This window comes from Crotalus tigris, unplaced genomic scaffold (assembly GCF_016545835.1).
Source record: "Crotalus tigris isolate CLP2741 ecotype Arizona unplaced genomic scaffold, ASM1654583v1 scf7180000020655.604591, whole genome shotgun sequence".
Taxonomy (NCBI): Eukaryota; Metazoa; Chordata; class Lepidosauria; order Squamata; family Viperidae; genus Crotalus; species Crotalus tigris.
Genome location: NW_024098126.1, coordinates 264,135 through 291,726, shown reverse-complemented (window position 1 = coordinate 291,726; position 27,592 = coordinate 264,135). Strand labels below are relative to the sequence as shown.

General features: G+C 44.5%; 1 protein-coding gene across 4 annotated transcripts; it reads left to right on the top strand.

Annotated features, from left to right (window-relative positions):
• The first annotated feature begins 74 nt into the window (after positions 1–74).
• Positions 75–27,592, top strand: MBD6 (methyl-CpG binding domain protein 6). Of its 4 annotated transcripts, none has more exons than XM_039368140.1 (13): positions 75–217; positions 9,292–9,445; positions 10,437–10,573; positions 10,666–10,768; positions 11,933–12,098; positions 12,760–14,013; positions 16,657–17,204; positions 17,826–17,991; positions 19,125–19,306; positions 22,458–22,943; positions 25,400–25,449; positions 25,559–25,634; positions 26,009–27,592. In XM_039368140.1, the coding sequence occupies exons 3-13, from the start codon at positions 10,461–10,463 to the stop codon at positions 26,081–26,083; spliced, it is 3,219 nt and encodes a 1,072-aa protein (XP_039224074.1). In that variant the 5' UTR covers positions 75–217; positions 9,292–9,445; positions 10,437–10,460; the 3' UTR covers positions 26,084–27,592. The 4 variants fall into 4 exon arrangements, 3 of the variants coding, with proteins under 3 accessions (XP_039224074.1, XP_039224075.1, XP_039224073.1); XR_005559739.1 differs by lacking the exons at positions 75–217; positions 26,009–27,592 and adding exons at positions 3,965–4,324; positions 24,933–25,010 and having other exon boundaries at positions 25,559–25,636; XM_039368141.1 differs by lacking the exon at positions 75–217 and adding an exon at positions 4,169–4,324 and having other exon boundaries at positions 17,850–17,991.

Below are 27,592 nucleotides of genomic sequence, written 5' to 3'. Positions count from 1 at the left end.
ATCTGACCAATTGGCGACGTCGCGCCTTGCCATTGGCGGAACAAAGATAGCCTCCGCCCTTCGCCGCCCAATGGGGCGTCGTCGTCCTCTCGCTAAGCCCCGCCTTCTCCAGTGTGAGTGACGCAGCTCCGCTGTGGTGGATACTGCCGCGTCGCACCCGGAAATGACTCCTCCCGAAATTTCCCCCCTCCCTTCAGGGTCACGAGTCTTTAAGTGGGTGAGTCATGCGCTGGAGATGATGCAATGTCCTGGCAACCGTTGGCGGTCACGGCAGCGGGCGCCGAGGCTGAAGTTCTGACCTTGGCCTTCCTAGATCCCTTTTATAGGGCTTGCCTTGTTTTCTTTTCTGTTTTCCCTCCTCCTCCAACGAGCCTGTGCCTAAATCTCCCAATAGTAACTAGGCCGAATTACGTTGGGACCCCCCCCTCTGATAAGCTTTTATGACGTCACGCCACGCCCACCGTTTGCTTAAAGGGCCAGTTGTCCCTGGGGAAACAGTGACAAGGCCTTACCTGAGCTGTCCTTGCACATAGTATTTGGCCTATTGTTGCTCTATGCTATTGTTATTATCATCACCTGAAAAGCGGGGGGGGGGAGGGCTTTTGGAATGAAATAAATAGAGCTGCCCATCGGTTCAAGATACTGGATTAATAGCACGGATTTGAAAGGTTGTAAGCCTGTGTACATTTGCTTTTGAATAAAACGAGAGTTCTGAAGAAAAAGCATTTTCTCCCTTGATTTTTAATGATGTCATATATGAATTCCAGAAAGCCCAACTGTAAATGATTGCAGTTTTGAAAATAATCTGCTCTTTGTACTAAGGAGTGCTTATTTAATCAGAACATTTTAAACCAGTTGTTTTAACTAGTCAAATCTAAATATTGCACCTGAAATTCAAAGCAATTCCGTGGGGAAGAAAACTGTGTATACACACACAAGTGTATATCCGGATTGTGTCCCTTTTCACCTCAGTGAGATTTAGTCAAAGAAAGGAAGTAGCAGAGCTTTGCACAATTCTAATAACACTTGTTTAGGAGAAACAAACTAATAAAACAATAAGGACACACAGAAATTATATATTAGACTAAAAAAGAAAGTACTTATGTAAGTGTCAAAATTGCTCCTGGCACAAAAATTCAGGCTATTTCTAACTTTGCATAGATAGGATTACCAAATGACTTCTAATTTGAAACAATACAAAAAAGCCCAACTGCTCTGTGTATCAAGTAGTTAAATACTAGATTTTTGAATGGATTTCATCAAGTGATTCAAGCTACTTGAATAGGTTTCATAAAAATGAATGCAACTGTAAGTAATTAATATAAAACAAGCATTGGATTTAGAAAAAGGACTTGAACTTTTAAACTGGAATATTATGATTATTTCATTTGAAAATGAATTTGAGAAGCTACCTTTAATGTATTGTATTGGCAGTGTAATTTGAATAATTTGATATTTCATTCTGTTGTTATGCTTGTGAGCCAGAATCTCAATTTCCCATCACAAACTTCTATATATCATCTTGCCTGACAAATAGCATTGAAAGTGGAGCTCTGAATGGCAAAACATTCTACGGTGACGTTCTGTTTGTAGGAAATGCTAGTCAGGCCTGACACAGCTTATATCCCCTAGGAATCCATGACACACTGTAATATACAGTTTTCTCTCACAGTGTTGCTTAAGGGGATGTCTAGTAGAAGGTGGATAAGCTATCAGGGAACCTTCAGAGCTCCCACAAGAACTTCCAAAAATCCTTGTGTACACTATCAAACAACTGCAAAATTTAATAGACTTGGGCCTAAAACTCTAGTATACAAATCCACATTAAAATATGGCTCTTTCTGTCATAATTACAGCATTGAAGAATGTGAACATTAATAACTTACATTAGAATTAGAAAATTAGATCAGTAAAGTTATTAATAAAAAGCATGTTTTTAATAAATTGCCAACTAACGTTTATATGATCTGAAGAACTTTGGGATTATGACTGGACCTAATTAACCACCAACAGCATTCTCCTACATAAAACTACACTGTATGTCATACTTTTGATCTGTTCACAAATATGACCATTGACCAATTCAGGTGTCTGCTTCTGTTGCAATTCATCCAGAGTCTTCTTCCCAAAGCAGTGCAGAATTTCTTTTGGTTTCTGTATGAGACACGTTCATTCAATACATATATGGTACAGTATAAGATAATAATTTTATTTTGGCCAGAATGTTGTTGGATGCCTGTGAAGGACAGTAAATTGGACTTACATGTGATTTATGGAGCACAAGTCATCAAATCTTGTAGAAACAATTTCCCTTTGAATTATTTAATATGAAATTATCTTTTGTCAGCTTGTGCTCCATTCCTGAGAACCACAAATAATAATTTACCATGCTTGGTGGTATGCCAATGCCAATATAACTGCCTATTTATTCATTCTTAACAGATTTTTCTCTTATGAGAAAAACTTGATCCCAAAGTCTGCTTAATGTATATTTTGCATAGATGTCTATTGTTTTGTTAAATTTTTCATAATTAAGATATGTATTACTTTCATCTCCACTTCAGTTTCTTTATGTTTAACATCCAATTGTGCTCAGGCTTAATTAGCTGAATATGAACAGCCTTTTATCACCTCTATCTATGCCACACAGATCATAGGCTATGCATCACTTTGGATGGGTTTCCAAGAAAGGTGCTCTGGAGTGATTTCTGGATTGCAATCCTGGGGGGGAGGGGGAAGCAGTTGTTTTGAAGAGTTGCAGAGAGCTGTTATGGTCTTGCCTTTAAAGCATGTTTTGGGAATCAAATCCAGACTCCTAAACTGTTCTTTTAAATTACTAGATTAATAAAACATCTGAAGAGTATCCACCATTGAAATCCCAGATAAAACCATAGTTCCAGGAGAGGAAATATCTAACTTGTATTATCTCTTGAATGCACAGCCATAAGACATACAGTAGTGAATTATCAATTCAAAGCGTTTAAGAAAAGAAACTAGATTATTTGCACTGGATCTCTATCAATTATTATTTACCTCAATAGCTAATTGTCTATCTATCTCAACTTCTGAGGTTAAAACAAGCTGCAAGAGAAACTGTAGCCTCCTTCTCTGTTAGTTTGAAACAGGATCCTGGATTGTATAGAACTTTAATTTGTCTAAACAATTTTTTAATGTTGCTTAAAAGAACTTCTTTGCTGGATCAAGTGAGAAGCCTTTTCAGGGTATTATTTGCAGCATGGTCAGTAAGATGCCTCTGGAAAGCTAGCAGTTTTCTCCTGCTGTCCCACCCTTTAAGTGAGAACACAAAAGCTTCCTCCACACAAAAGGATAGGCTGAGATTTTGTTTAAAGCTATTTGTTATCAAATCCAGTAAGTTATCTAAATACAGCCAATTAGGTTGAGTGAATCATGGTTAAATTAATCTGTATATTTATTCTATAGCCACCTATCTCATACCTGTGACTTTAGGCAACTTACATTAATGGGAACAGTATTTTTAATTCTTCCTTGGCAGTTTCTGCCCATTGTGATAGAACTTTGGATTCTACGTTTCTCCTCAGAATAGGGAGAAGATTCCCGAGAATAACTTTTTACCTTCTAGAGTTTCCATCTTATAAACTGCCTTTATATAATGTAGTTGTATAGACTGTACACACCAATTTTATCCATTCAGGGGCAAAACAAGGATGATCATATAGGGGTTCATCTTTCATTCCCATTAAAACGTCACTGCGATACGGGATCGGGTCCTTTCCAAAGGCTGCCCAAACCTCTGCAAGCGCCTTCGAGACATGGGTTGGGGAAAGCAGGTCGTTCTCGAGCATCTTAAGAGCTAGTGGGTCAAAGCGAGGCAGGCCGCAAACAACAGGCGGCAGGATTACTGCCGTGAGTGCCGTTCCAATTTCCGCACCGGGACTTTGAAACCACCCAAAGGGCCCAGGCCAGATTTTACAGCGAGCCCTGCGCTCAAAGCGCAGCTCCTGCGCCCTAAGCGCAGAGCGGAGGAGGTCGGGAACGGAATTCCCAGGGCTGTTCCCCCACTCCCCAACCTCCACCCTCACCCGGCCCCCAGTGCGCATGCCAGGGAGGAAGCTCCTTTGCTCTACCCCCTCCTCTTCCTGGCACTGAGTCCAGGGGGGAGGGAGGGAGTGAGGTAGGCACTGGGGGGTGGGGGTGGAGAGCACCAGCGATCCCCTGCACCCTGACCCCCCCACCCACCCGGCACCCACCGCAGGTGGGGGGGGCCACCCGTAGCCCCCGGGAGAGACGCGATTACAAGTTGGAGCTTGCAGCTGCTTCTGGGGAGGGGGCACCATGAACCAAGGTAAGTGCCAAAGGGGCCCTGGGCACTCTCTGAAGTCGGACTTCGGGGTGCATTTGGCAGAGGCTAGGGAGTTGTGAGTGCCCGGAGTCGAGTCGATCTCCTGCTGCAGCTTCTCTTGACAGTTCAAACTTCTGCCGGAGTTGCCGAGCCTTTCCATTAAAGAGGAGCTGCTGGGAAAGGGCGATTTGGCCGCCACCTCTTAAACTATTCTTCCTGTACCAAAAGGGAATAAATAATGCTTTTGGGGAGAGGGGGGAGGATTTCCCATTTAAACCCGATTGCACAAAGCTAAAGAGAAAGGTTGCCGGGGTGCTTGGTTGCCTTATGTCTTCCCTTCTTGGGGGGGGGGGGATCCAAACCCCACTCCTAGACCTTCAGTTACTGCTATGGTGGGAAACGTTCAGCCATCCTCCAGGGATGAAGGGGGTCTATGACCCAAGGAAGAAGGGGCAGTACCAGAACATTACTCGGTAATGCTTCCAGCTTCTGTTTTCAGTCTCTCAAACTGCAGGTGGCAAAAAGGGTGGACAGAAGGATTGCTTGTCACAGATATGTTTCCCCACAAATTTCTCATAAGAGGATTCTCCTGGAGTCTGATTTCTGTATCTCCCATTCTTGTGTTGATACCTGTGCAGGAAAAGTAAAAGGAGGGCTCATCTCCTCCAGTGCAGATTCTGCAGAGTAGAAACGTGGTTGAAAAGTTAAAAGTCACCAGAAAATTGGTTAGGACCATTTCCCAACTCTCATTCAATATCGAGTCCACATAAAAGGAGATTATCAGATTTTCTCATGATCATTTAGGAAAGTCAGAGGCAAAATATGCATAAAGTCTTCCCTCTAGAAGTGTTGTGCAAAGGACAGTGGTAATAGTGGTCCAATATATCCAGAGGACACCAGGTTGGGAAAGTCCAGAATAGAACATAACTCTCTTAGAATCCTTTTCTTCAGATTACAGAACTGCTGTGGCTGTTCCCATCCAAGCATCAACTATTATCTTTAGGGGAAAAAAATAGAAACTAGATAGCACCTTTGATCTTCTTCAGTAGGAATGTGCTTATCAGGTAGGATAGCTCCTTGGTAATTGTTAAAAGGTTTAAAAGCTACACTCGCTTCCTATGCAAAATCCCAACTTGTTCTCATTATTTTGGATGGCAAGAGATTGTAGTGCAAGGGATTAACTTGCAGGAATCCAGGCAGTAATAATTAATGGTACAATATTACATTTTCCGCCAGGCTTATTTGTCTTGTGATTTTTATTTTATTTTATTTATTTTGGTGCATTTAAGAACACGCTGCCCTCCCCTCCAGATATTTTGAACTACAGTTCCCAGAATTACATGCAATTATTATGTGGCTAGGGGAGCTGAAGTTGAGAACAACTGGAGGGCTCCAAGTACAATATTCCCCCCCCTCCCCAAAAAAGTAGGTTGGATTCTACAATATTATCAATTGTTCAAAATGCACAGTCTGTGTTTGTTGAAAATAGCTAGATCAGGTAAACACACCTTGCAGAACATAAACAGTGCTAGCCTTGTTTAAAGTTAATCAGAGTGCAGTTATACAATCAGAGAGTAGTCTAATCTTTTTGCTGCATACGTTTGATTACAGGTAGTCCTCGACTTATGACTACAATTGAGCCCAGAATTTTATTGCTAAGTGAGACGGATGTTAAATGAGTTTTGCCCCATTTTATGACTTTTCTTGCCACACTTGTTAAGTAAATCACTGCCATTGTTAAGTGAGTAATACGGTTGTTAAGTGAATCTGGCTTCCCTAATGACTTTGCTTGTTAGAAGGCCACAAACGATAATCACATAACCCCAGGACATTGCAACTGTCATAAATATGTGTCAGTTGCCAAGTGTCTGAATTTTGATCAGGTGACCATGGGGGATACTGCAATGGTTGTAAGTGTGAAAAATGGACTGTCGCTTTCTTCAGTGCTGTTGTAATTTTGAATGGTCATTAAATGAACTGTTATAAGTTGAGGACTACCTATATCCTGATGGAAGATAACTATCCTGAATTATAAGATCCTGAACATGTTGCTAACTTCCATTACACTGTGGCAATAATTTCTGATCTTTTATTCTCTGCAGTGGGTCAGCATAGTTTTCTATACTGCTTTATAAAGTTCCCTCCAAAGAATCAAACGCTTTGAATATATCCAAAGAATATATGCCCAAGACGTAACATTTTAAAATATATACTTAGTATAAAATATATGTTTAAAACCTATATATTGTTGATTTCTTTGCAACAGAACCAGAACTACCTAGGCTTTAGTCAGTGACAATACAAGGCCTGGGCACTTTAACTTGGATGCGGAACTGCCCTTACCTCATTGTTGCATTGGCAGCCACTTAGATGTACGTATTAAGTTTCACTCAGGGCAGCAACTAGTATGACAGGGCCCGTCTCAGGAATAGTGCTATCTTTAAGGATGATAAGGTTAGCATCCTTCTGATTTCTCCCTGTGGTTTATAGTAATTTTTTAAATGTAAAAAATATAGATGTATGATATAGGTGTAAGATGAACCCCACATATGGTTTCAAAAAAAGAGCATTTTTTCCCTATTGCTTCAGCATTGCTTTCAGATGTTTCCTCAAAAAGAAAAAGACCTAAGCACAAAAAATAGTCTACATTCACCTGCTCTGAAATAAGAAATCTACTTTTATACTGCTTTAGCCCAGTCTACCTTTAGTTCTGTCAGTGAGTAAATGGGAGGGGCCAATCAATGTGTCAGCAGGTCTATTAACCATTCCTAATATTTTTCCTCTGGATTTCTGAGTTCTTTAGGTATATTTTAATCAATTTATGTGTGGTGAGAGGAACTGCCAACTTTTTAATGGCTGATCCTGTCTTACACTTTTTACACTCACCTGATCTGTAGAATTAATACAGATTATCTTCTTTTCTCTTCTGTTTTCTGCCTGCCAGGCTACTGTTAAAGGCACTAAGAATAGAGCAGTTCAAGCTGTGACCTGGTTCATAGCATATTAAGAGTATATTAACGATATACATGTGACTCATTTGGTTTTGGCTTAGTTGTGGTCAGTGTAACCATGATTAAAGAAATATTGGTTTAACACAATACATGAAATTAATCTGTTTTTCCCCCATTAGTAATTAATTCTAATTGGGCTATCATTTTCAGTCAGTTTTTATGACTGCAGTGAAAAGAAATATAATATGTTGTATCCCTATTGTTTACTCCTTGGCTTGCCTGATGAGTGTAGATTTTTCAGCGAATGTGAGATTCAGTTTAGACCAGACATGTCAAACTTGCGACGTCACATGACGTCATGCAACGTATCGGGACAGTTTTGCCATTGCCAGCAATGGGGTGGGCACGGTTTCAGGATGATGCGTCCAGCCCTCAGGTTGGCAGTTTGATACCCCTGGTTTAGACTAAGCTAGAAAGCGGGAGACTCTGAGTTCAAGTCCTGCCTTAGCCATAAAAGCCAGCAAGGTGACTTTGGGCTGGTCATTCTTTCTCATCCCAAGCCACAGGGTTGTTGTTGTGGGGGAAATAGGAGGAAGATGTATCGGATATGTTTGCAGCCTTGAGTTATTTGTGAAAATAATAAAGGAGGGATAGAAAAAATAAATAATGTTCAGAATTCTAAATAAGCATTTCTTCTAATCATTTTAGGTGATAAAGTATTACCTTTGACCAATCAGCCAAAGAGCTTTCCAAAAATAAATGCTTAGTTGTCTGTATAGGCTAACAAGTTTGTGTATGTGGAGATGGGTCACTAGCCCACAGGCATTTTGTGGGCTACTAACAAATGAATGTATTTGTAAAGCTCCAGTCTATTACTCATACTCTCTGAATTTTTAATCCCTAAGCTTCAGCCAGCATCAACATGTTTCTATAGAAGCTTTTTTTCTTTGTGGCATGGGAGAAACCAATATCTTGTCTACATCTTTGTATCTGCCTAGAAATGCCACTCTTATGAATAAGAAAAATTAGCATATGATTTAGATGTGCAGCCAAAGCAATTGGCTATTGGTTCGCTTTTATGCCAGTCATTATAAGTCATGCACTTAGGGAGGAGTATTCCAGATTAATAGAGATGATTTCAGGATTTTACATGCAACATGGAATGGGCTGGATTGAAAATCTTTCCTCTGATTGGTTAAATGTTTATTTGCTAGGAGGAATATAGAAAGTTATTTTACATTAAATCAAGCCATTGGTCCAACTAACACAGTACAGTACTGTATTATCAGCATGGACTAGTAGTGTTTTGCCAATATTTTAGGCAAGATTTTTTCTGTCTGAACATGCCAGAGGCTGAACCTGGATTCTCTTAAGAGAATCTGCGGTGATGTAGTAGTCTAGTCCAAGAACTGGAGGTAATATGGTGGTTCCCTCAAGATGCTTAGGGCTATAATGCCCAGAATCACTGATTTTGGCCATGTTAACTGGTATATGCAGGAACTGTTACCCAAAATATCTGTGTATTCCAAGTTGACTGTCTCTTAAGGATTTACTTTTGTGCAGATTATGCTCAGAAAGCGTGATCCAATAGTGTGCAATATGTATCATATGCATCAATACATGCAGGTCAGTTTCCCAAGGGTTGCCACGGCCTTATATGTTAAGCTCTGTCCTGCTGTTACATTAAAGTTGGCAAATACTCAATTTTTTTTCTTTAAACTAGGATTTTAATCCTCCATAATAATTGGGAATCTAATGGTAGGCCTTGTTTTCCTTGGGCGTCTATCTATCACTTCCTTGTACCACACCAAATAGTAAAAAGTGATTCATTTTAAAGTAACAAGAAGTTTTACTAACTCAGACTGGAATAATAATACATTAGAATGGTGTCCTAACATTAGCCAAAAAAAAAAGTATTTGACCCAGATATTTTTCTATCAAAAAAATTGTAGAGAATCTTATTTCCCCTCTTTTTCCTCACTTGAGGAGTCTCAATTTCATGTTCTCCTTCCTTTCCAGGCGTAGGCTAGTGTGGCTACTGAGTGGCGTGAGCTTGCTGGACAGGTCACCATCTGGATTCTCAGACGAGAGGCCACTGGACTGACCATGAGTGCCTCAAGGGAACCCACCCAGCCTTAATATTGCCTGCCGCGAGGTTTGCAGCCATGAGCAGGTAAGAGCCATCTGCATAGCAGAGCTGGATTAAAGGATCAGCCAGCTGTTTGCTGTTTTGTGGCTCTCTCCTGATTTTATTTAGTAGGGCAGAGCTGCCCACTCAATTGGGGGAGGAGAGGGTGAGGGGCTTGGATAATGCAGATCTGTTTCTCTCACTCCCTTCAGATCTTCTGCTGGTTTAAGTCATGTCTTACTAGTGTCCTAGTTCATGCAGTGCCACTTTTATGTGTCCTCTTTTATTCTCTCCAGCTACCATTCATGGCCTGTTTGTTGTCTTTCTTTTGAATGACCTCCCAACCTTTGTGCCTCTCCTCATAATCTTAGAATAGAATCCTATGAGTTAGCTCTTTTATGACTGTACCACTTTGGACTGTATAAATTAATAGGGAGTTATATTGGGAGTTGTTGTTATTATCCTTTTTTAAAAAAAAAAATCCATTGTAAAAGAAAACAGGACTCCCACTTACCTGGAATCTGAGGTGGTGTAGTCCCCCAAGTGTGATTCTGTTGGTTTGTGTAGCTTGGCCTGAAGCCATTCTGTTGGTGGCTGAGCTAATAATAACTCTTACCCATGACACAAAGCCTCTCGCAGTCCTAGAGCTAATCTCACCTTTCCCAGATAGAAAAGGCTCAGTGGCAGGCTGTTTATTCTGCCAAAGGGTTTACCTAGGGAGTCAGGAGATTTAAAGGTAGGGACCCAGTTTCAGATGCCAGGCTTTTGAGCAAGGCTAAGGGTGAAATCTTATGTTTTGTTTATAAAAGTAGTGAATGCCTTAAGCAGACGCCTTAAGCTCCTCAGTGCTGTCAGGCCTGTAAAAGTAGGCCTCATCCTTCTCAGCTTAGAATAGCCTGAGTTCTTGGAGCTAAGGACACACATCTCTTATGTTTTCATCCCCACTAATACTAGCTAAGATCCTCTCCTACTGCTGCTCTCATTGCTCTTTGACCACTGTGATGCCTGCCATCCTAACAACCACGGGTTCTTCCAGGTGCCCAAGCGCTGAGGGAGCACAATGAATGGCGGCGATGATTGCTCTGGTGTGGATCGAGGTGGGCGCCCGGCAGTCACACCTGTGCCTGTGGGCTGGCAGCGCAGGGTGGAAGAGGGCAAAGTGTGCTATATCAGGTACAGCATGCCCCCAACCAATATATTTCCTTCTCTGTTCCCCACTGCTGCTTTTGTGCTAATCTGCCCTGTCCCTCTTTGCTTTCTCCTAGCCCTAGTGGGACAAGCTTGGCTTCATTGGAGCAGACTCGTGCATATCTGCTGGCGGACGGCACTTGCAAGTGTGGACTGGAGTGTCCCCTCAACGTGCACAAGGTAGAGGACTTAAAAGAGAAACTGATTAGTATCTGATGTTGAGAGAGATTCTGGGGTAAAAATGTTTTATTTGCCCGAGTGGAAACAAACTCAAGTAAAAGAAACTAATAACACCTTAACAAGAAAGGTAGGAAACTCTTAACAGCAAATCAGTGGGTCTTGCTAGGTTTTCTAGCTGGCTGATTAGAGTTTTCTAGTTTCAGCCAGGTGTCTTTCTCAGTCTATGTGCAGGTGGCAGGGATGGAGCCTGGGAACATTTACATGCAAAGCATGTGCTTTATCACTGGGACATATTTCTTGCTAGTCAGGTGATAGATCAACTAAGAACATGATTTACCACCTTAGCGTTCCAGCTTCTGTTGGCTAGGCTGGTTTGGTATATATAGAAACTGAATTATGGCACATCTGGAGGACATTGTATGTGCTTTGGGAGGTCTTGTTATTGTCAGCAGGCCTGACATAGATTCCCTCACTCACTATATACTTGTTTTGGCAATTCAAGTCTGTGGGAGAGGCTCTTTTAAAGTACACACACATACACACACACCGCTCTCAGTCTCTTTTAGCTGGCCAAAAAAGTCTGAGTCTTCCAGGTGGTGGAATAGAGTTTTTGAACAATTACAGTACATTTCCATCCCCCTTCTTTCTAAGAGCAATCAAAATGCACTCTTCCATTTATCTTTTAACCGTCGATTTTAATCTCCTTTCTTTAGTGGTTCATTTTATGCTGTGTTATTTAATTACAGTTAGCTACCATAAGTACACACTTGTTTAGAAAGGCAAAATGCTTTGGTTTGTGGTCCTGCACACCCTTAAACCCATGGGAGGCAACTTCTTCCAGGTCAAATATCATACTTGGTCTTCGAGTAGCTTGCTGTGGCTTGCACTCAAAAAAGTAAAAGTTGAAGCCTAGACAATACTCAGTTGGGTTATATTTCATTCAGATTAAAATTAAACACAGGTTTAAAAGATCATACATGTATTATCGGGCTGGAGATTGTGCGCCTCCACTTAAATCCCCCTGGAATCAGTGGAATGTCCTGCTGAAAAACTCACGAGGTTTCTGATATTCAGCTATAGTCCTTATTCCAACTAGAACCAAAAAATGGGCAGTTGAGGGAAGGGCAGGTATTCAGTCATTAAACCTTTCCCCATTATGGTCAGGTTTTCAACTTCGACCCTGCAGCAATGGTGATTGGGAGTGAAGGCAGCAAGGGAGACCAAGACATGACCAAGCTCTGCAATCACCGGCGGAAAATAGTGGCAATGGCGACACTTTATCGCAGCATGGAGAGCCATGGACCGCTGGGTCTGCCACATCTGGGGCCAGGTAACTGTGTTGTTTGATGAATGCCCTGATTTGTTTTCTTGTTTGTACATCTCTTCTTCAGCTGTTCTTTGTCCCAGTGCTTCTCATCTGGCTTCTTGCTTGGGACGAGCAAGAGTCTGAGTAAGAATTCTGGATTAGCCTTCTAAACAGAAGCCATACCATGATTTTATTTATTTATAAAATGTATTTTTCGCCCATCTCATATCCAGCGATTCTGGGCGGCTTACAATAATCTTATTTATTTACTATGGCAATGTAGATAGCTGTCCATCTTGCAACAGCGGTTCTGGGTAGCAAGCATAGGATTAAAAGCAACAAGCAACAAAAATGAAAACCATAAATAACAATGATAGAAACACTGATAGAAATAATTCCACAATAATGGCATAATGACACGATTGTAAAAAGTATGTCTTAAAACTGGGAACAGATACACATCTGAAGATGTGAAATGTGGTTAAGATTGTTTTTTCTATCTTACTGCCAAGGTGGAAGAACTTGGAAGTTTGATTTTTAGATTATTTTTTTTATATATACCTACTATCTAATCTTCTGTGATCTCATTCCCTCCAAGCAGCTAGCCAGGCTTTTGGTGTAAATTGGGGCTTTCTGTTTGTCCTTTCTTTTGGAGAAGAATAATCACCTTTTCCTCTATTTACAGGGGCTGGAATGACTCTGCCATCTCACCCAGCCATGCCAGGGCCCAGCACTTGCCTGCAGCAGACTCTTTCCAGCAAAGCTCCAACCAGCTTGCCCAAGGGGCCGGATCTCTCCTTGCAATGTCCCTCTGATCGTTATGGCAGTGCCTGGTCCGGTCCAAGCTCTTCCTTTCCCCGCCATCACAATGCTCTCTTTGGGGATGTCTTCCCAGGTCGCCTGCCGGCCACTGTCAATGGCAGTGCCCGCCCGACTTTCCCGTCAGAGCTGAACGCTGCCGGGGGTTCTTTCCTGCCCAGCAAGACCTCCACAGATGCATCACCCCGGCCCTATTCATCCAGCAGTTTCCTCTTCCCCCTGCTGGATGAGGTGGGGTCCGGCCAAGAGGGCAGCCCCTGGAGTGGTCGTTCCATCCCTCATGGGTCGCAGGCGAGTGCTGCTGGCTCACCTGCCCCCACCAGCTTCTCCTCCGTTTCCTCGTCAGCAGGCAGCGCTGAGCCTTCTCCCCAGCGGTCCCGGCACTCCTCTGCCTCCTCCGAGCAGGGCCCCTCTGGACACCGCCTGGCTCCCAGGCCCTCCAGCTTGGACCCAACACCCCTGACCAATGCCTTAACCAACCAAAGCAGCAATAACCTGCCCTCAGTGCCCTTAGGAGCTGTTTCGGAAAGCAAAGGACCACCTGGCCTGCTGCTCCTTCCTCCACAGGGCCCAGGCTCTTTCCCAGCCAGCAGTTTGTTGAGTGCAGCCGCCAAGGCCCAGCTGGTCGGCAGGGGGCGTCCTGACGAGCTGGCTGCCAGCACTTTACCCAACCGCTTGCTGCTGTCAGTGGTGGGCGGGCGGACACCTCGGCGGCAACGTCGCTCCCCCACTGTCCTGCGCCTGCTCAAGGATTCCCACGCAGGACAGACAGGGGTCACCCATCCTGAGGAGACATTGACCCGACACCCCTGGCCTCGGGACCAGCCCCCTGGAGGAGAGGCCAAGAATGGACCCCCAAGCTCAGCCACCCCGGTACAGCCGCTGGCCTCTCTGCTCAGTCTACTGGCTCCTCCCGGGAGTTCACCTGCGCCAGGCCTGCCGCCACTTCTCCAGGCCCCTGCTGGCGACAGCCCCAATTCTTTGCCCCCCTTCCAGGACTTCAACAGCCAACTCCTCAGCCTCTTTGGTCAGCTGGCCTCCACGTCTTCCGAACAGATCTCAGGGAGTTACCTGCAGCCAAAACCTCCCACCTCCCCGCTGGCATCCCAAGGACCCCCAGGTAGGTTTGTACATGGAAGTGGAGGTGGCTTTCATGATGTTTGGTCCTTCCCCAGACTGGGACCTACAGCTGAGTGACAGTCCTCTGAGGGGCCTGGAGAGTTTACTTCTTTCTTCTCTTTAAGGGGAAAAAAAAAGTCAGGGAATTGCCAGCCCCATGGCAGTCATGCCTCCTGATTGTCTTGCCTCCCTTTTCTGGGCCAGGAAAGCAGATCTTATCTCTGCTGAACCAAAAGCCATGGCCGAGCTGGGTTGCCATCGGATCCTTACTGATCGTGATCAGCCTATGCAATCCTGAATTTATAATTAAGGCTTGTCATCAGTTACAGATTCTGGTTAAAGTTTGGGCAAAAGGGCTATGTATTAAATGGTGGGGACTGAATAATCAGAGGTACCCTTTCATCGAGCATTTGGCCTTTGTTTTATGTAATGTTACACAGACGGAAATAGCTATAGGAGACGGTTAGTGGTATACCCCATTCTGTGAAAGTTTACTCAAACCAACCTTTGTTGTGGTACGTGTGGCTTACACCTTGGCAAAAAGTACAGTGGTTTAATCCTTGCCCTTTGCAGTTAGATAAATTGCTGCTTCTTATTGCCAGACTAGATGTGCTGGTTAAATTGTTTATCTTCCCTTCTGTGAAACTTTACAGATTGAGAAATAGAGGAGTAGCAGTGGTGAGGAGAAGATTAGTCTTGCCATTGACATAATGCCATTACAACTACTATATTCCCATCTACCTTCCATCATGGGAACTGGTATAGGAGATGCATTCCCCCCCCCCCCTTCTGAGCAGTGACATTCACAGTAGGGAAGAGTTAGAAAAGGGAAACAACATTAAGGAAAAGAAGCTCTCCAATGCTGCCCTGGTAACACATATAACTATATTATAATACAAAACAAACATTAATTGGATTCATGTGTTCAGTTTTGGTTTAATTAAGGCTTGCTGAATAAACCACACTCAAATGGGCTTATACTTTATGCCAGGAGTAGGCAACCCAAAACACTCAAAGAGCCACTTGGACCCGTTTCCCACCAAAAACAAAACACTGGGAGCGCAAAACCCTTTTGATATCTAAAATGAAGCTAACACTGCATATATCCTTTTTTACCTTTATTATAAGTTTGTGTGTGTGTGTGTGTGTGTGTGTATTAAAGGTAAAAAAGGATATATGCAGTATTATCTTCATTTTAGATGTCAGAAGAATCTCTGTCTCTCTCTCTGTCTCTCTCTTTCTCTCCCTCTCTCTCTTTTTCTCTCCCTCTCTCTCTCTCTTCCCCCCTCTCTCTCCCTCTCTCCGATCTTCTGCTTACCTAGCAAGCTGGCTTCAAGCTGTTCTCCAACAAGCTCAGGGGTAGGCAACCACGGCTCTTTTATGACTCATGGACTTCAACTCCCAGAATTCTTGAGTCAGCATAGCTGGGCTAGCTAGCTCTCTCCTGCACTTCCTGCAGAGACGCAGCAAAGGGAGGAGCTCAGGCCAATAAGCTTTTCAGCTCCTCTGAGAACGCCGTGAGTTCACTCTCTTTTACACACACACAGACACAGGGGGGGGGGGCAGGGAAGCGCAAGTGCCTCTCTCTGTCTCTGTCTCTCTCTGCAAATGGCAGAGGAGGCTGGGAGCCGCAGGGGAAGGCTCAAAGAGCCACATGTGGCTCTGGAGCCGCAGGTTGCCAACCTGTGCTTTATGCTAACCCCAAAACCATGCTTTTACAAATCAGTGCTGAGAACCAATCCTGTCAACCCAAAGTATTTTTGTTGTTAAGTCATGTCTGACTCCTCATGACCCATGGACCATAGCACGCCAGGCCCCGTCCTTTATTATCCCCCAGAGATAGCCCAAATCCTTGTCTGCTATGTCAATGACTTTGTAAATCACTTAGAGAGGGGCTGTAAAGCACTGTGAAGCGGTATATACATCTCAGTGCTATTGCTATTTAACCATCTCATCCTCCTTCTTTTGCCTTCAATCTTTCCCAACCTCAGGGTCTTTTCCAATGAAAGCAAAGCCTATAATGACTTAGTACAAAGCGTCAATCTGGCCCTTGGATTATGTGAAGTCTAAATATCTCCTCCTAATATCTACAGATGAAACTGCTACTGATGGCTGGCTTAGAAGCTGATGCCTCTTCAGAGGAGAAGCAGACAAGACCGAATGATTGGCTGATAGTGCCTCAGTGGTGATCTGTCTAGTCACAGAAGATTTCACTGGTCTCCGAATGAAATTGTTAGAATTATTCAAGCACAGTTACTAACTCTTGAGGTTGAAGGGTTGAAAGGATAAAACTCCTAAGCCTTTAGCAACTGAACAGCCTATTGGGGAGTTGCACCATGATGAATTTTCCCCTCTGGGTATCCCTTAAAATATACAGGAACACTGGCCCCCGGAAAAAAAGTGGCTTGCAAGCCTACACTCTTATTATACACTCTGAATAGTGTAAGGAATTACGTGGAGTAAGTGTCTGAGTGTGAATTGCTTGAGAGTTTGGCTACAGATGACACCGGGCATCTGCTCTGGCCTGGAGGCTTCACAAAGGGCATCTCCAATGTGCAGTGCATTCTGGGAACAAGCATTCCCTTGGGGCAGGGGGGTGTGGCCATTCCTGTGATTGGTGATGCCTTTGTTTTCTTTCCCGCAGGTGCTGCTGCTTCGGCTTCACTCATGACTCCCAGGGGCCTTCCCACCCCCAGCCCTGTTCCTCTCGCCACCGGCACAGTGGAAGGTGGGGGTGTGGGCTGCCCGCTGCCCACAGGCACCGATCCATTCCCCTTCCTGGCACAGGAACAAGCACTGCCGTTTGGGAATGCTCTACCTCCTGGGCTGCTCCCCCTGGGCTCCTTCCCCTTCTCACTGACCCTGGGCCCAGAGACACCACTTCCCCCTCTTAACCTGCAGGAGGAGCCAGACGGACAGCCCTTGTTGCCTCTGGTGCTGCCCAGCCTGGATTTGCTACAACAGCCAAGTGGGCTCCTGGCATCACTGCTGGCACTGCCAGAGGCAGCTTGTGAAGGGCAGAGGGAAGCAGCAACCACGGAGCCACTGTTGGAGCCCTTTGCCAGCTTGCCCGAAAGTCTGCAGCCCCTGCTCTTCCCAGCACTTTCCACCCCTCCAGCTGTCCTAGCTTTAAACTCGGCACTGTTGGCAACCGGCCTGGGCCCTTCTGACACAGGACCGAGCCCCACACAGGTAAGAAAGGTTGAGCCAGAGGTCAGTTGCTTTTAGAAGGGTTTCATCTCATTTCATTGAGATGTGGTAGGATTGGATGGAAAGCGTATCTAGTGGACCACCCCTCAGTCTTCCCTTTTATGAAGGATCTTGTGGGACTGGTCACAGATTGAAGGCTATCTTAGGAACGTGTAAGGTTGGGAAGAATGTAGTTGCTGTTAGCAGAGTTTTCACAAGATATATCCGGCTACTATAGGGATAATACTAATCTGTTGACTTCATCTACTAAGAAAGTGTGATTCCAAGGAGACCTTGCCTTAGACCAGGGGTCTTCAAACTTGGCCCTTTTATGACTTGTGGACTTCAACTCCCAGAATTCCTCGGCCAGCGTGCCTGGCTGAGGAATTCTGGGAGTTGAAGTCCACAAGTCATAAAACGGCCAAGTTTGAAGAGCCCTGCCTTAGAGTTATAAACTAGTCGTTAGACAATGAAAAAAACAATATTTAAAGAGCTCTGTATCTGCTTTAAATGATAGAAATCCGGTTTAGGGTTAAACAAGGTGGCTGAACCTGAGCAACAGCTTTGAGTTCGCTCCTGAAGTCATCTGAGGGGCCTTTCCTGACGGCTCTGCTCTTGTCTCAGACCTTTCCTGTCCTTCCATCCCAGACTGGCCTGGCTAGCACTCCTGTGGCACCTACCTCCACTAACAACGCACCGACAACTACTGAGGGTATCCCCAGTGCCTCTGGGCGGCTGAATCCCCTATTGCCCCAGCTTGTCAACCCGCTGTTGAGTACCACACTTCTGGGTGAGTTAATAGTCATCTTGTTTGATGCCAAGCTCCTAGGAAGGTAAAGATAATTAAAGCCCAAATGACTGCCCCTAAGCAAAAAGAGACTGCCCCCCCCCGCAGATGTCCTGTTGTTCTAATGCAGGGGTCTTCAAACTTGGCCCTTTTGTGACTTGTGGTCTTCAGCTCTCTGGCTGAGGAATTCTGGGAGTTGAAGTCCACAAGTCATAAAAGGGCCAAGTTTGAAGACCCCTGTTCTAATGTTTTGCTCTTAGCTTTCTCCAAGCTGTTTCTTCCTGGCAGGAGATAATTGAAGCTATGAAGTAGTCTTCACTTATCAATCACAAGAGAAACCAACAGCACTATTGTGACCGGCTTAGGATCTCATTTCCTCTTTGGTTGTTAAGTGATTTCCCAGTCATTAAGTGAGACATCATGTGACCGCGACTTGTGATTTTTACTTCTGTGATCTTCATTAACTCTGCTTGCGAGAACCTGCTTGTGACGCAAGCAAATGGCAATCATGGTTGAACACTGCAGTGGTCATACATGTGCACAACTGTGAAGAGCCCAAGTCATGTGACCATGGGTTGCTACAATAGTCATAAATATGAGGATTGGTCACAACCACAAACTGGTTTTCTTTACACTATAACTTTGAACTGTCATTAAATGAGGCTTCAGTAAGCAAGGACTGCCTGTAGTTTACCACCTCTGGAGAGCTGCAGTTTGGGCAAAGGTCTTCCCCACTGTGGACATACCAACAATTTGCTTCTCCCTATCCAGCCCCTGTTGGCATTCCTCTGCTGATACGATTGGGTGGAGAGGGAATAGAGCTATATTTACCAGCTGCAACTTCTACCTGTGCAGGAATGGTTGTAAAGGGATGATTCTTCAATTCAGCTTGCTTTAATCCATTGCAAACAAAAGCAGTTGCATGCACATAGATGCCTCTTTCAGATGCCTTGCAAAAATTGGATAGCAGATAAAATCCTCCTGACCTTCCAGCAGTTCACTATACGTTTGGAGGGGAGAGAAGAAATGTAGAAAAGCTTACCGCTAGTACCCACAGAAGTATTTGGGATTGGTGCTGATGATAGCTCTATGCCAGCAGCAGAGTTAATATTCTCCTCGCTTTTGTCCCTGTGAAGGAGATCTTCCATCACTGAACCCAGCCTCAGGCCCCTCATTGATTGGGAGTCCTCTTCTCCATGCCCAGCAGCCTCTTCTGCCACCCAGTCTACAAGGGCCTCTCGGAATCCAGTTTTTCCAAGGACAGCTGCCCTTACTAGCAGGCTCCAACCCCCTGGCCTGCCTCCTCCAGACCTTACAGGTAAGCCCCGTGTCGCTATCAGCTCAGGGTAGATGGATGAGCAACGTTTAGCTCTTCTCTCGCGCAGAAAATCCATACTTGGGGTAAAAGAGCACGTTTCATTCATAGATGTGTAACTCAATAATGCATTTGCCAATTCTGCATGGATTAAGTTCGAAGCAAAAAAAGAAGTGTTGATATCCGTAAGGACAATATATGGCAGTTCAGAGGACTTCACTAAAACTATTGATTCCATTGCCAGATTAGTGGTTGATTCCCTGGGGCTGATGGCACTTGGGGATTTTAACCTTCTCCTGGATGGTATTGAATGTGGAACAGCTAAGGAGCTGAGGGCAACCTAATCGTCAAAGAACCAGAGATCACACATTAAATCTGTTTGTTGTCCTTGGGGTAGCTGTGATACGATCTAAGATAGAGTACATTACATCAGTCCTTTGCCACGGTTAGATCACTCTTTGATTGTTATTTTGGTGAGCCTGTGCGATTTTCCCCTCCCACTACAAGAAAGCATGACCTATTAGGCATCTGATGAACCTGAAGGAGTTTCAGACGACACTTGAGGTTTTTCCTGCGGGTCCGGCAGGTCATTTGTTGGAGACCTCTGTTTATGCCTGGAATGGCCAGGTCATGAGGGCCCTGCACCAGGTCGCTCTATGCAGCCTCTCCCTGCATTTAGGAGCTGTGATGGCACAGGGGTTAGAAGGCAGTATTGCAGGCTAATTCTGCCGACTGCCGGGAGTTCGATTCTGACCGCTCAAGGTTGACTCAGCCTTCCATCCTTCCGAGATCGGTAAAATGAAGACCCAGATTGTTGGGGGGCCATATGCTGACTCTGTAAACCGCTTGGAGAGGGCTGTAAAGCACTGTGAAGCGGTATAGAAGTCCAAGTGCTATTGCTATTGCTATTGCTAATCCCATGGAGGAAGAATGGGGAGGAGCTAGGTTTTCCAAGAAACTCCAAAAGGTGAAATGTCAGAAGAGAAGCCTGGAGAACCCTTGGAGGAAAACAACCAAGTGAACCAGCTGAGCATCATAAGAACCCATTTTAGGGATTAAATTGTTGCGTTAAGAGTGGTGACATTTATTTATTTCTGCGGTTTTATTGCATCGGTTGTTTGCCAACCGGCTATCCTTTTTAGAGTGATTCCTTCCTCAAAATCATCTCCTGAGCTTGTTTTAAGTCTACAACAGACAGATAATATTCAGAAGTGACTCAGATACTTCTTAATTTACCGAAATGTAAGTAGAAAGAGGAGGTACTACATAATCAGACTGGCAAAATTCTGATCTGACATTGACAGATGTTGGGTATTATTGTATTTCCCTCAACAGATGTCGGGTACAGTTTCCCTCAAAAATTTAAAATATCCTATGGCTGTAAGAAATAGAAATAGGGTGGCCAGTTCCTTCTGATTTTGGTTAAATGAGGAAAGTTGAGTCTGAAAACTTTTGATTTGTAGACTTGCTACAAGACTTTATGTTCTCACTTCACCTGTTTATTCAAGGACACCGAGGGAGGTCATTTGTTGGTTCGGATTCAGATGTCATCAGTATGCAGGTGATACTCAGATGTATTTATCAATTCCTGACTGACCAACCGGTGCTATCAGAGTCTTGTCCAGTGGGCAGATATCAGTGTGAACAAATTGTTGTTTGCACCCTAGCAGAAGGAACAGAAATTTCTGACCCCCAACCCTCCTATCTTTTCGTAAGGGTCTAAAGACATGACAGTGCCAGTCAGCTTGGGAGCCCCCCATGAAGGATCAGCACAATGGAGGTGGTTGATCAATAACAGATCCCACCTGCCCACCACTCTGCCCCCCCCACGTGTCTTTGATTTTAAGATTTGATTTTAACCTTTTAGTTTTAACTAAGATGTACCTGAAAGCTGCCAAGAGTTACCCTATAGTAAAGTGGGCAGCCAATAAATTTTATAAATAAATAAATAAATAATAAAATCAATTTCTTCCAGAACTTTCAGGAGGTTATCCTTATTACCAGTTGCCAGGAAGACTAGTTTGGAATACACTCCGGCCTAAATCATAAATTGCATGGCTGAGGAGCATATTAATAAATATAGGGATTTATTTTTTTTTATTTTTTTTAGAAAAAAAAATGCGACTATAAAGTTTCATTTATTTTATGAGTAAATTTTATAGTAACTGTTGTAGAGATTTGTTTATATGACTTAATTTAAGGGGAGTTAAAGGTTAAGTATGATGTTTTTTCTTCTCTTTTTTTTTCTTTTTTCTTTTTTTCTTTTCTTTTCTTATTATTGTTAACTTTCTTAAAAATAACCCTGTACTCTGCTCTGGGAAGCGAGGGGGGGGAGGGTTGAGGGTGGGTGGGTGGGTGAGTGGGTGGGAAAAAAAATAAATATAGGGATTTACATAATTGCTGTAATTGGATTGCATCAAAAGAGGAATATATCAGCAAGAATAGGATGCTTTTTTCAGTGTCCCATCCTTCTTTGAAGATGCTTAGTGCCCCAAGGGTAAGCAAAACCTGAAATCAGGATGGGTATATTTCTTTGAAACCACCTAGGTTTCAGTGATAATTCCAGGTTGGTGCCCTCATCAACGATCAAGTCATGAATGAGGGCAGACCTAGCATTCAAAAGCAATAGGCAGAACCCAGGGCCAGTAAGGCTTCGGTTAACTGGTTGAATAAATATTAAAGTGAGGCCAATAGCTGTTTTAGGGGGGAACAAAGCAGTGAGGCAGCGGAATCTCCTTATTCCTCTACTGGGGCTTATCCCTTCCCAGTTGGGATTCAGTTTTCCTAGTCTAAACAACCAACGTCTTCTCAAAGACGTTCCAATGTACTGCTTAGTTTATGTGTGAACTAACTAGACCTTCTTTGTCCAGACCTCGGTCCAATATATTGTTTCTCCGAAAGGTTAAAAGATGAGAAAGGACTAGGGTAAGCCAATTCAGCATGATATTGATGGTCTTGAGGCAGAAAGTCCTGAGAAGTTGAATATTTAACAGCAGTGTAAGCATTCAAATATACATCCACCTGGCAAAATGTAAATTCAGAAAAGCTTTGGGAGAACCAACCTCTGAACGCTGCAGAGAAGATAAAATGATCTCATGAAGGTTTCTTTCTCCCCCCCCCCCCCTCTCTTTCTTTCTCTCTCTCTGCTTGCCAGCTAAGCCCTGGCTTCAGTACCCCAGATAAACTGGTGCTACCTGGTGAACCTCCAGCCTCAGCCTTGTCCAGCGTGCTCCCTGTGCCAGAGACTGAGCCAAGCCACCAGGCTATCTTGCCCCCTTGCACGGACACTGCCCTCACAAGTGCCTTAGAGACTCCCAGAGCCCTTGAGCCAACCCGGCAAGGAGAACAGGAGGCCCCTGCAGGGCAAGAGGCCTGTGGTTCCCACTCTCCCCACAAGCGGCTCAGATGTAGCCCAGAAGAACTGAATGGGGACTCTGCCAGCAGCTTTCCGCGAGGGTCGTTCCGGGGCAGCAAGGCTGGACGGCGGGGTGGGCGGGGGCGGGGCAGGCGGCACTTCAATGGCCAACTTCCTGAGTTGGGCGCAGGACATCTGTCGCATCCCACCTGGCGTTGCAATGGAGAAATGGTGGCTAGCAGTGCAGAAACTCAAGCAAGTCCATTTGCTGTTCAGGAGATAAAGGTACGTAGAAGTGCTTAAATGGTCCTCTCCAACTTGCTACCCTTCAGGTGTTTGGAGACTGCATCCCCTGGAATTGCCAGTCAACTGGCTGAATTCCGGGGGTTATAATCTCAGTATGACTGAAGGGTACCAGGTTGGGGAAGGCTTAGATCAGTGATGCCAAACCTTTTAGAGACTGAGTGCCCAAAACCGCCCTGCCCCATCATTCCACCCCGCCTGCTCCACCCCCGCCCTGCCTCCGCCCCCCTGCTGGGCCACCACCACCTCCATGGCCCACTGCAGATCGCTCAGGTGGCCCTGCAGTGCCCTGGTGGCCATACCCTCCACCCGCACCACACATCATCTGCCTGCAAGGGGGTGCGAGGGTGGAGTCTTGTCCCTGCTGCCCAGCTGCCATGTGCTTGGCTGCACTGCTCCACACCCACGGGCAACTCTCTGGGGGGGGGGCTGCTGATGGGACTGTGGGGGGAGGCAGGGCTGGGGCAATGGCACGCGTGCTCACAGAGAGGGCTCTGAGTGCCGCCTCTGGCACACCTGCCATAGGTTTGCCACCACTGGCTTAGATGGAACAAGGAAGGACTTCAAGGAAATTGTAAGGAAATTATTTTACTTCAGTTGTCCAGACACCCCAAAAGGAAAAAGCTTGCTTTCTGGGGGTACTTTCTTATTGACATTTCCACTGAACCCCAAAGTGTTGGACCAGGAAGGACCTTTCACCTAGTCCACAAAGCAGTTATGTTGGTCTGTTCTTTAGGTGAAAGATAATTCCACTTTGAGCCCACACTGGATCCCACACTGCCCACAATTGGGATTAGTATTTCCATTGCTAAGCAAGGCAGTTATTAAGAGAGTCATGTTCAATTTTACATGGGTTTTTTTTTTGCCACAGTTGTTAAGCAAATCACTGCAGTTGATTCAGCAAATCTAGCTTCCCCCATTGACTGCTTGTTGGAAGTTAGCTGGCAAGGTCTGCAACTGTTGCAAATGCACGCCCGTTTGCCAAGCACACCAGTTTTGTTCACATGACCCTGGGGATGCTCTGACAATGTCTAAGGACCACTTGTGAATCATTGTTTTCGGTGCTGTTGTAACAACTTTGGCCACTAAATGAATGGTTATAAGTTGAGCACTGGCTGTATACCATAAGTGCTCTTTTTACATCAGCCCAGATCCGTTTAAGAGTCCCAGCAAAGAACAGTTTTTCCATAGTCCTCCAGAAAGTGCTTCATGGTGTATCTTTGGTTTTTTTCTTGCATTGGACAAATAGCCATATAATTTCATGGTACCAATTAGGTTCATACATTATGCTAAGCCATGGTTTTCTTAATCATTATTCATTAAATAATACAGTTAGCAAGAGTCATATATAATAAATACCAAGGCTAAATTTTTTGTTTGCAAACCAAAATTGCTTGCGTTTTATGTCACTCTAAGCAGGAATGGGGAACCATGGCTCTTTTATGACTTATGGACTTCAACTCCCAAAACCCTTGAGTTAGCCATGCTGGCTCAGGAATTCTGGGAGTCAGAAAAGGACCATGGTTCCCCACCCCTGTTCTAAAAAGCACAGATTGCTCCCGATCTTCGCAGCACTTTCTACCCCTCCAGCTATCTTAGTTTTAAAGTCAACACTGCTGGAAACCAGCCTGGGCTCTTCTGACACAAGGCTGACTCCACACTATATGGAGGTCAAATGAGACTTGGCTTTTAGAAATTGAAAGCTGCAATTTTTCATCTCAGTGAGACAAAGACAGATTGGGGGAAAAGGCATTTAATGCACTAGTCTCCCCTAATAAAGGGATCTTGTGGGATTTGGTCAGAGGCTGAAGCCTGTTTGAGAAACGTGTAGGACTGGGAAGATTGTAGATGCAAGTAGCAGAGGACTTGCAGGACATAACCTGCTTCTAGTGGGATAAGACTGATATTATGGCTTAGTGTGATGTGTGAACCCAAACATTGTTTTGTTTCCTTTGATTGCTCCTTCTTCAGAGGACTTTGGTTTTAAAGTAAAAGACTATTCTAAAGCTTACTCAGGAAGAATTTTGGACTCTTCAAACTATGGGGGAGGTATGTATGTGTTGCTGTTTCAATAACTTGCCCTCATTCTAACAATATTAAATATAAACCCGTGCATGTAGAAAACAGGAGAACCGCGTAGCAATGTGCCAGACTATCTAATATTGCCCATTTTACACGAGGGAGCATTTAAGTATGGGTGTCTCTGCACACTTTCACATTTTCTCACTTGGCCTTCACGCTGAAACAAAAAAGATTTAGGAAAGGTTTACTAGGTATGTAAGTTGAACGGATACGCTGATCCTTGTAGAATGGTTGTGAAACTATGGGTTGCCAATCAAGCAAATTGTGTGGAGGGTTTTAATCACTAGTTCTGGAGTACTTTTGGGAAGCTGACATCTTCAGAACTGATAATACCCTTTAACCATTTCTTTCTCCAGGGCCCTCCAGGTAGGCGACCAGCCCGACGTGGTCGAAGGAGGAAAAGCAGGTGAGAATCAGTGCCTAGAAGGGATGGGATTCATAGAGGGAACAGAATTTAAAAGCAAGCCTAGGATATCTCAGAAGTTATTTATTAGTCCACTGTTTTCTCTTTGCAGTGGTGTCCGGCCCAGTGCCCGACCTGAAACTACACGGATTCGGGGTCCTAGCATTGATCCAGGGTCCAGCCCATTGGTAATTTTTTTTCCTCATAGGTGGGTGGACGATAATGTGAAATAGACCAAGCCAGTATTTCTTGGGGAGGGGATTCCCCTAAGGTTTGACGTACGGTATTGGTGTGTTTTGCCTCTTTTTAAAATTGATGTAAGGGGCTCCTTCGTGGCTTGTATTAGTTTCTGCTTCAGTATGAAGGGAAAAAAATGCCAGCTTTTTGGCAATTGTGACTGCAGAGAGCCATTTAAAAGGACTGCAGAAAGGATACTCAAGGGTTATATTATGTGCTCCTGAGGATGTCCCTCTTTGTAAAAGAAGGAATAAGGAGTGGTACTGCGATCCCAACTTGGGAATAGTGCCTTAACTTTGTCTTTCCTTACCTTTCCCCCTTGTAGGTTGACTACACTGTTGCTCGACGGCCTCGGCCTGGCCGGCCTGTGAAAAACAGGAGGAGGAAATTGGCCACATAACACTGCCTGAACCGAGGGGGCTCCACCACTGTCCATTCTTAAGCAAAGAGAGCTTGGGACATCTGTGTCTCCCCATCCATGACCCCCCTTCCATCTCTGGGGCCCAGCCTGTGGATGTGGCCCAGGGGAGGAGAGGAAATACCAACAAGAGGATCGGTTGTTGCTGATGGTTCTGAGCATCATGACCATGAATGTGTTTTAGCTTCACCACTTGCCTGGGTCCCGAATCTTTTACCGGAGGGATCTCTAAAAGCACACGGTGCATACTCTGGTCTCAGCATTTTTTGGAGAGGGATTGCTGTCGGGAGGAGGCTAAGGGGGGAGGGAAGAGGGCCATGCCCATAGCACTTCTTGAAGCCATGTTTGTAATGTTCCTCTTGGTGGCGCAGGAGACCCTCCTGCTCTTGATTTTGTGTCTTCCCCACCCCTGGTGAGATTCCCCTACGGTTGGGTCCCCAAACCTCAGCAAGGAGTAGCAAGGGCTGGGTCCTCCTGGAGGTGGACAGCACCGCCCTTTCACTTCCCACCTTACCTCAGACCTGTGTGCATCGCACGCAGGTGAGAACCGGCTCAGGGTTTTAGTACAAGAATCAGTCATTTCTTCTCTCTGCCTTGCCAAACATAACACACATGCGCTCTCTCACATACGCAGGCAAGCTCAGTCCTGATCCCAGTGGCCAAGGTACAAAGCAATAAGGAAAATAAGCCACGCTAGACCAAGGAAACATCCTTCTTTCAGTTTTCCAGAAGTTTCTTCCCTCCCAACTGCCTCTATTTATATGCTACTCAAAGAGAGCGACAATATGCCAGACCCTGAATGGCGACTTAGCCTGTTCTATTCTCCTCAAGTCCAGTTGGAACTCTGGGACTGTAAGTGCACCCTCCTTCCCTACACAAAAAATACTCCTACTTTTAACTATATATTATTTCCTTGTATTTTCCTTTAAAAAAAAAATCCTTAAAAGAACACTCAGGTCACAGCTTATTGGGATGGGGTGGAGAGTTTAAAAGGTTTTGTGCTCAAAAATACACTTGGCCCATCTTTGCCAGAACAAGCTCCATTTTACCCTGCTCCTCTCCTCATTCATTCCCCAAACACATACACTACAATCCTCATCTCTGAATGACCAAATCACTTCATACCACCACTCTTCTCCCATCCCACGTCTGGTTGCAACTCTTGACACATTATGCAAAAGCACTGTGTAGATACTGTACAGTTGTGCTGTGTCTCCCCTTCCCTCCCATGCACTTCAACCAACCAACTTCGGCCTTTCTTTTGTATAAAGGAAAAAAAAAAGGAATGGGGGGGGGAACTATTTTTCCTTTTTTGAGCTTAAATTTTGTTTTGTAAAAATAAAAATACACAATTGTGAATTGTAGCTTTTCTATGGGAGCGACTTTTAATTTAACAGATGAAAATATTTTGAAGCTTAGATTGAAGTTACTGTTTATTTGTTTATTTTGGGGGGGGTGTTTTGTATCAAGTATTAAAATATGTATTTAAAA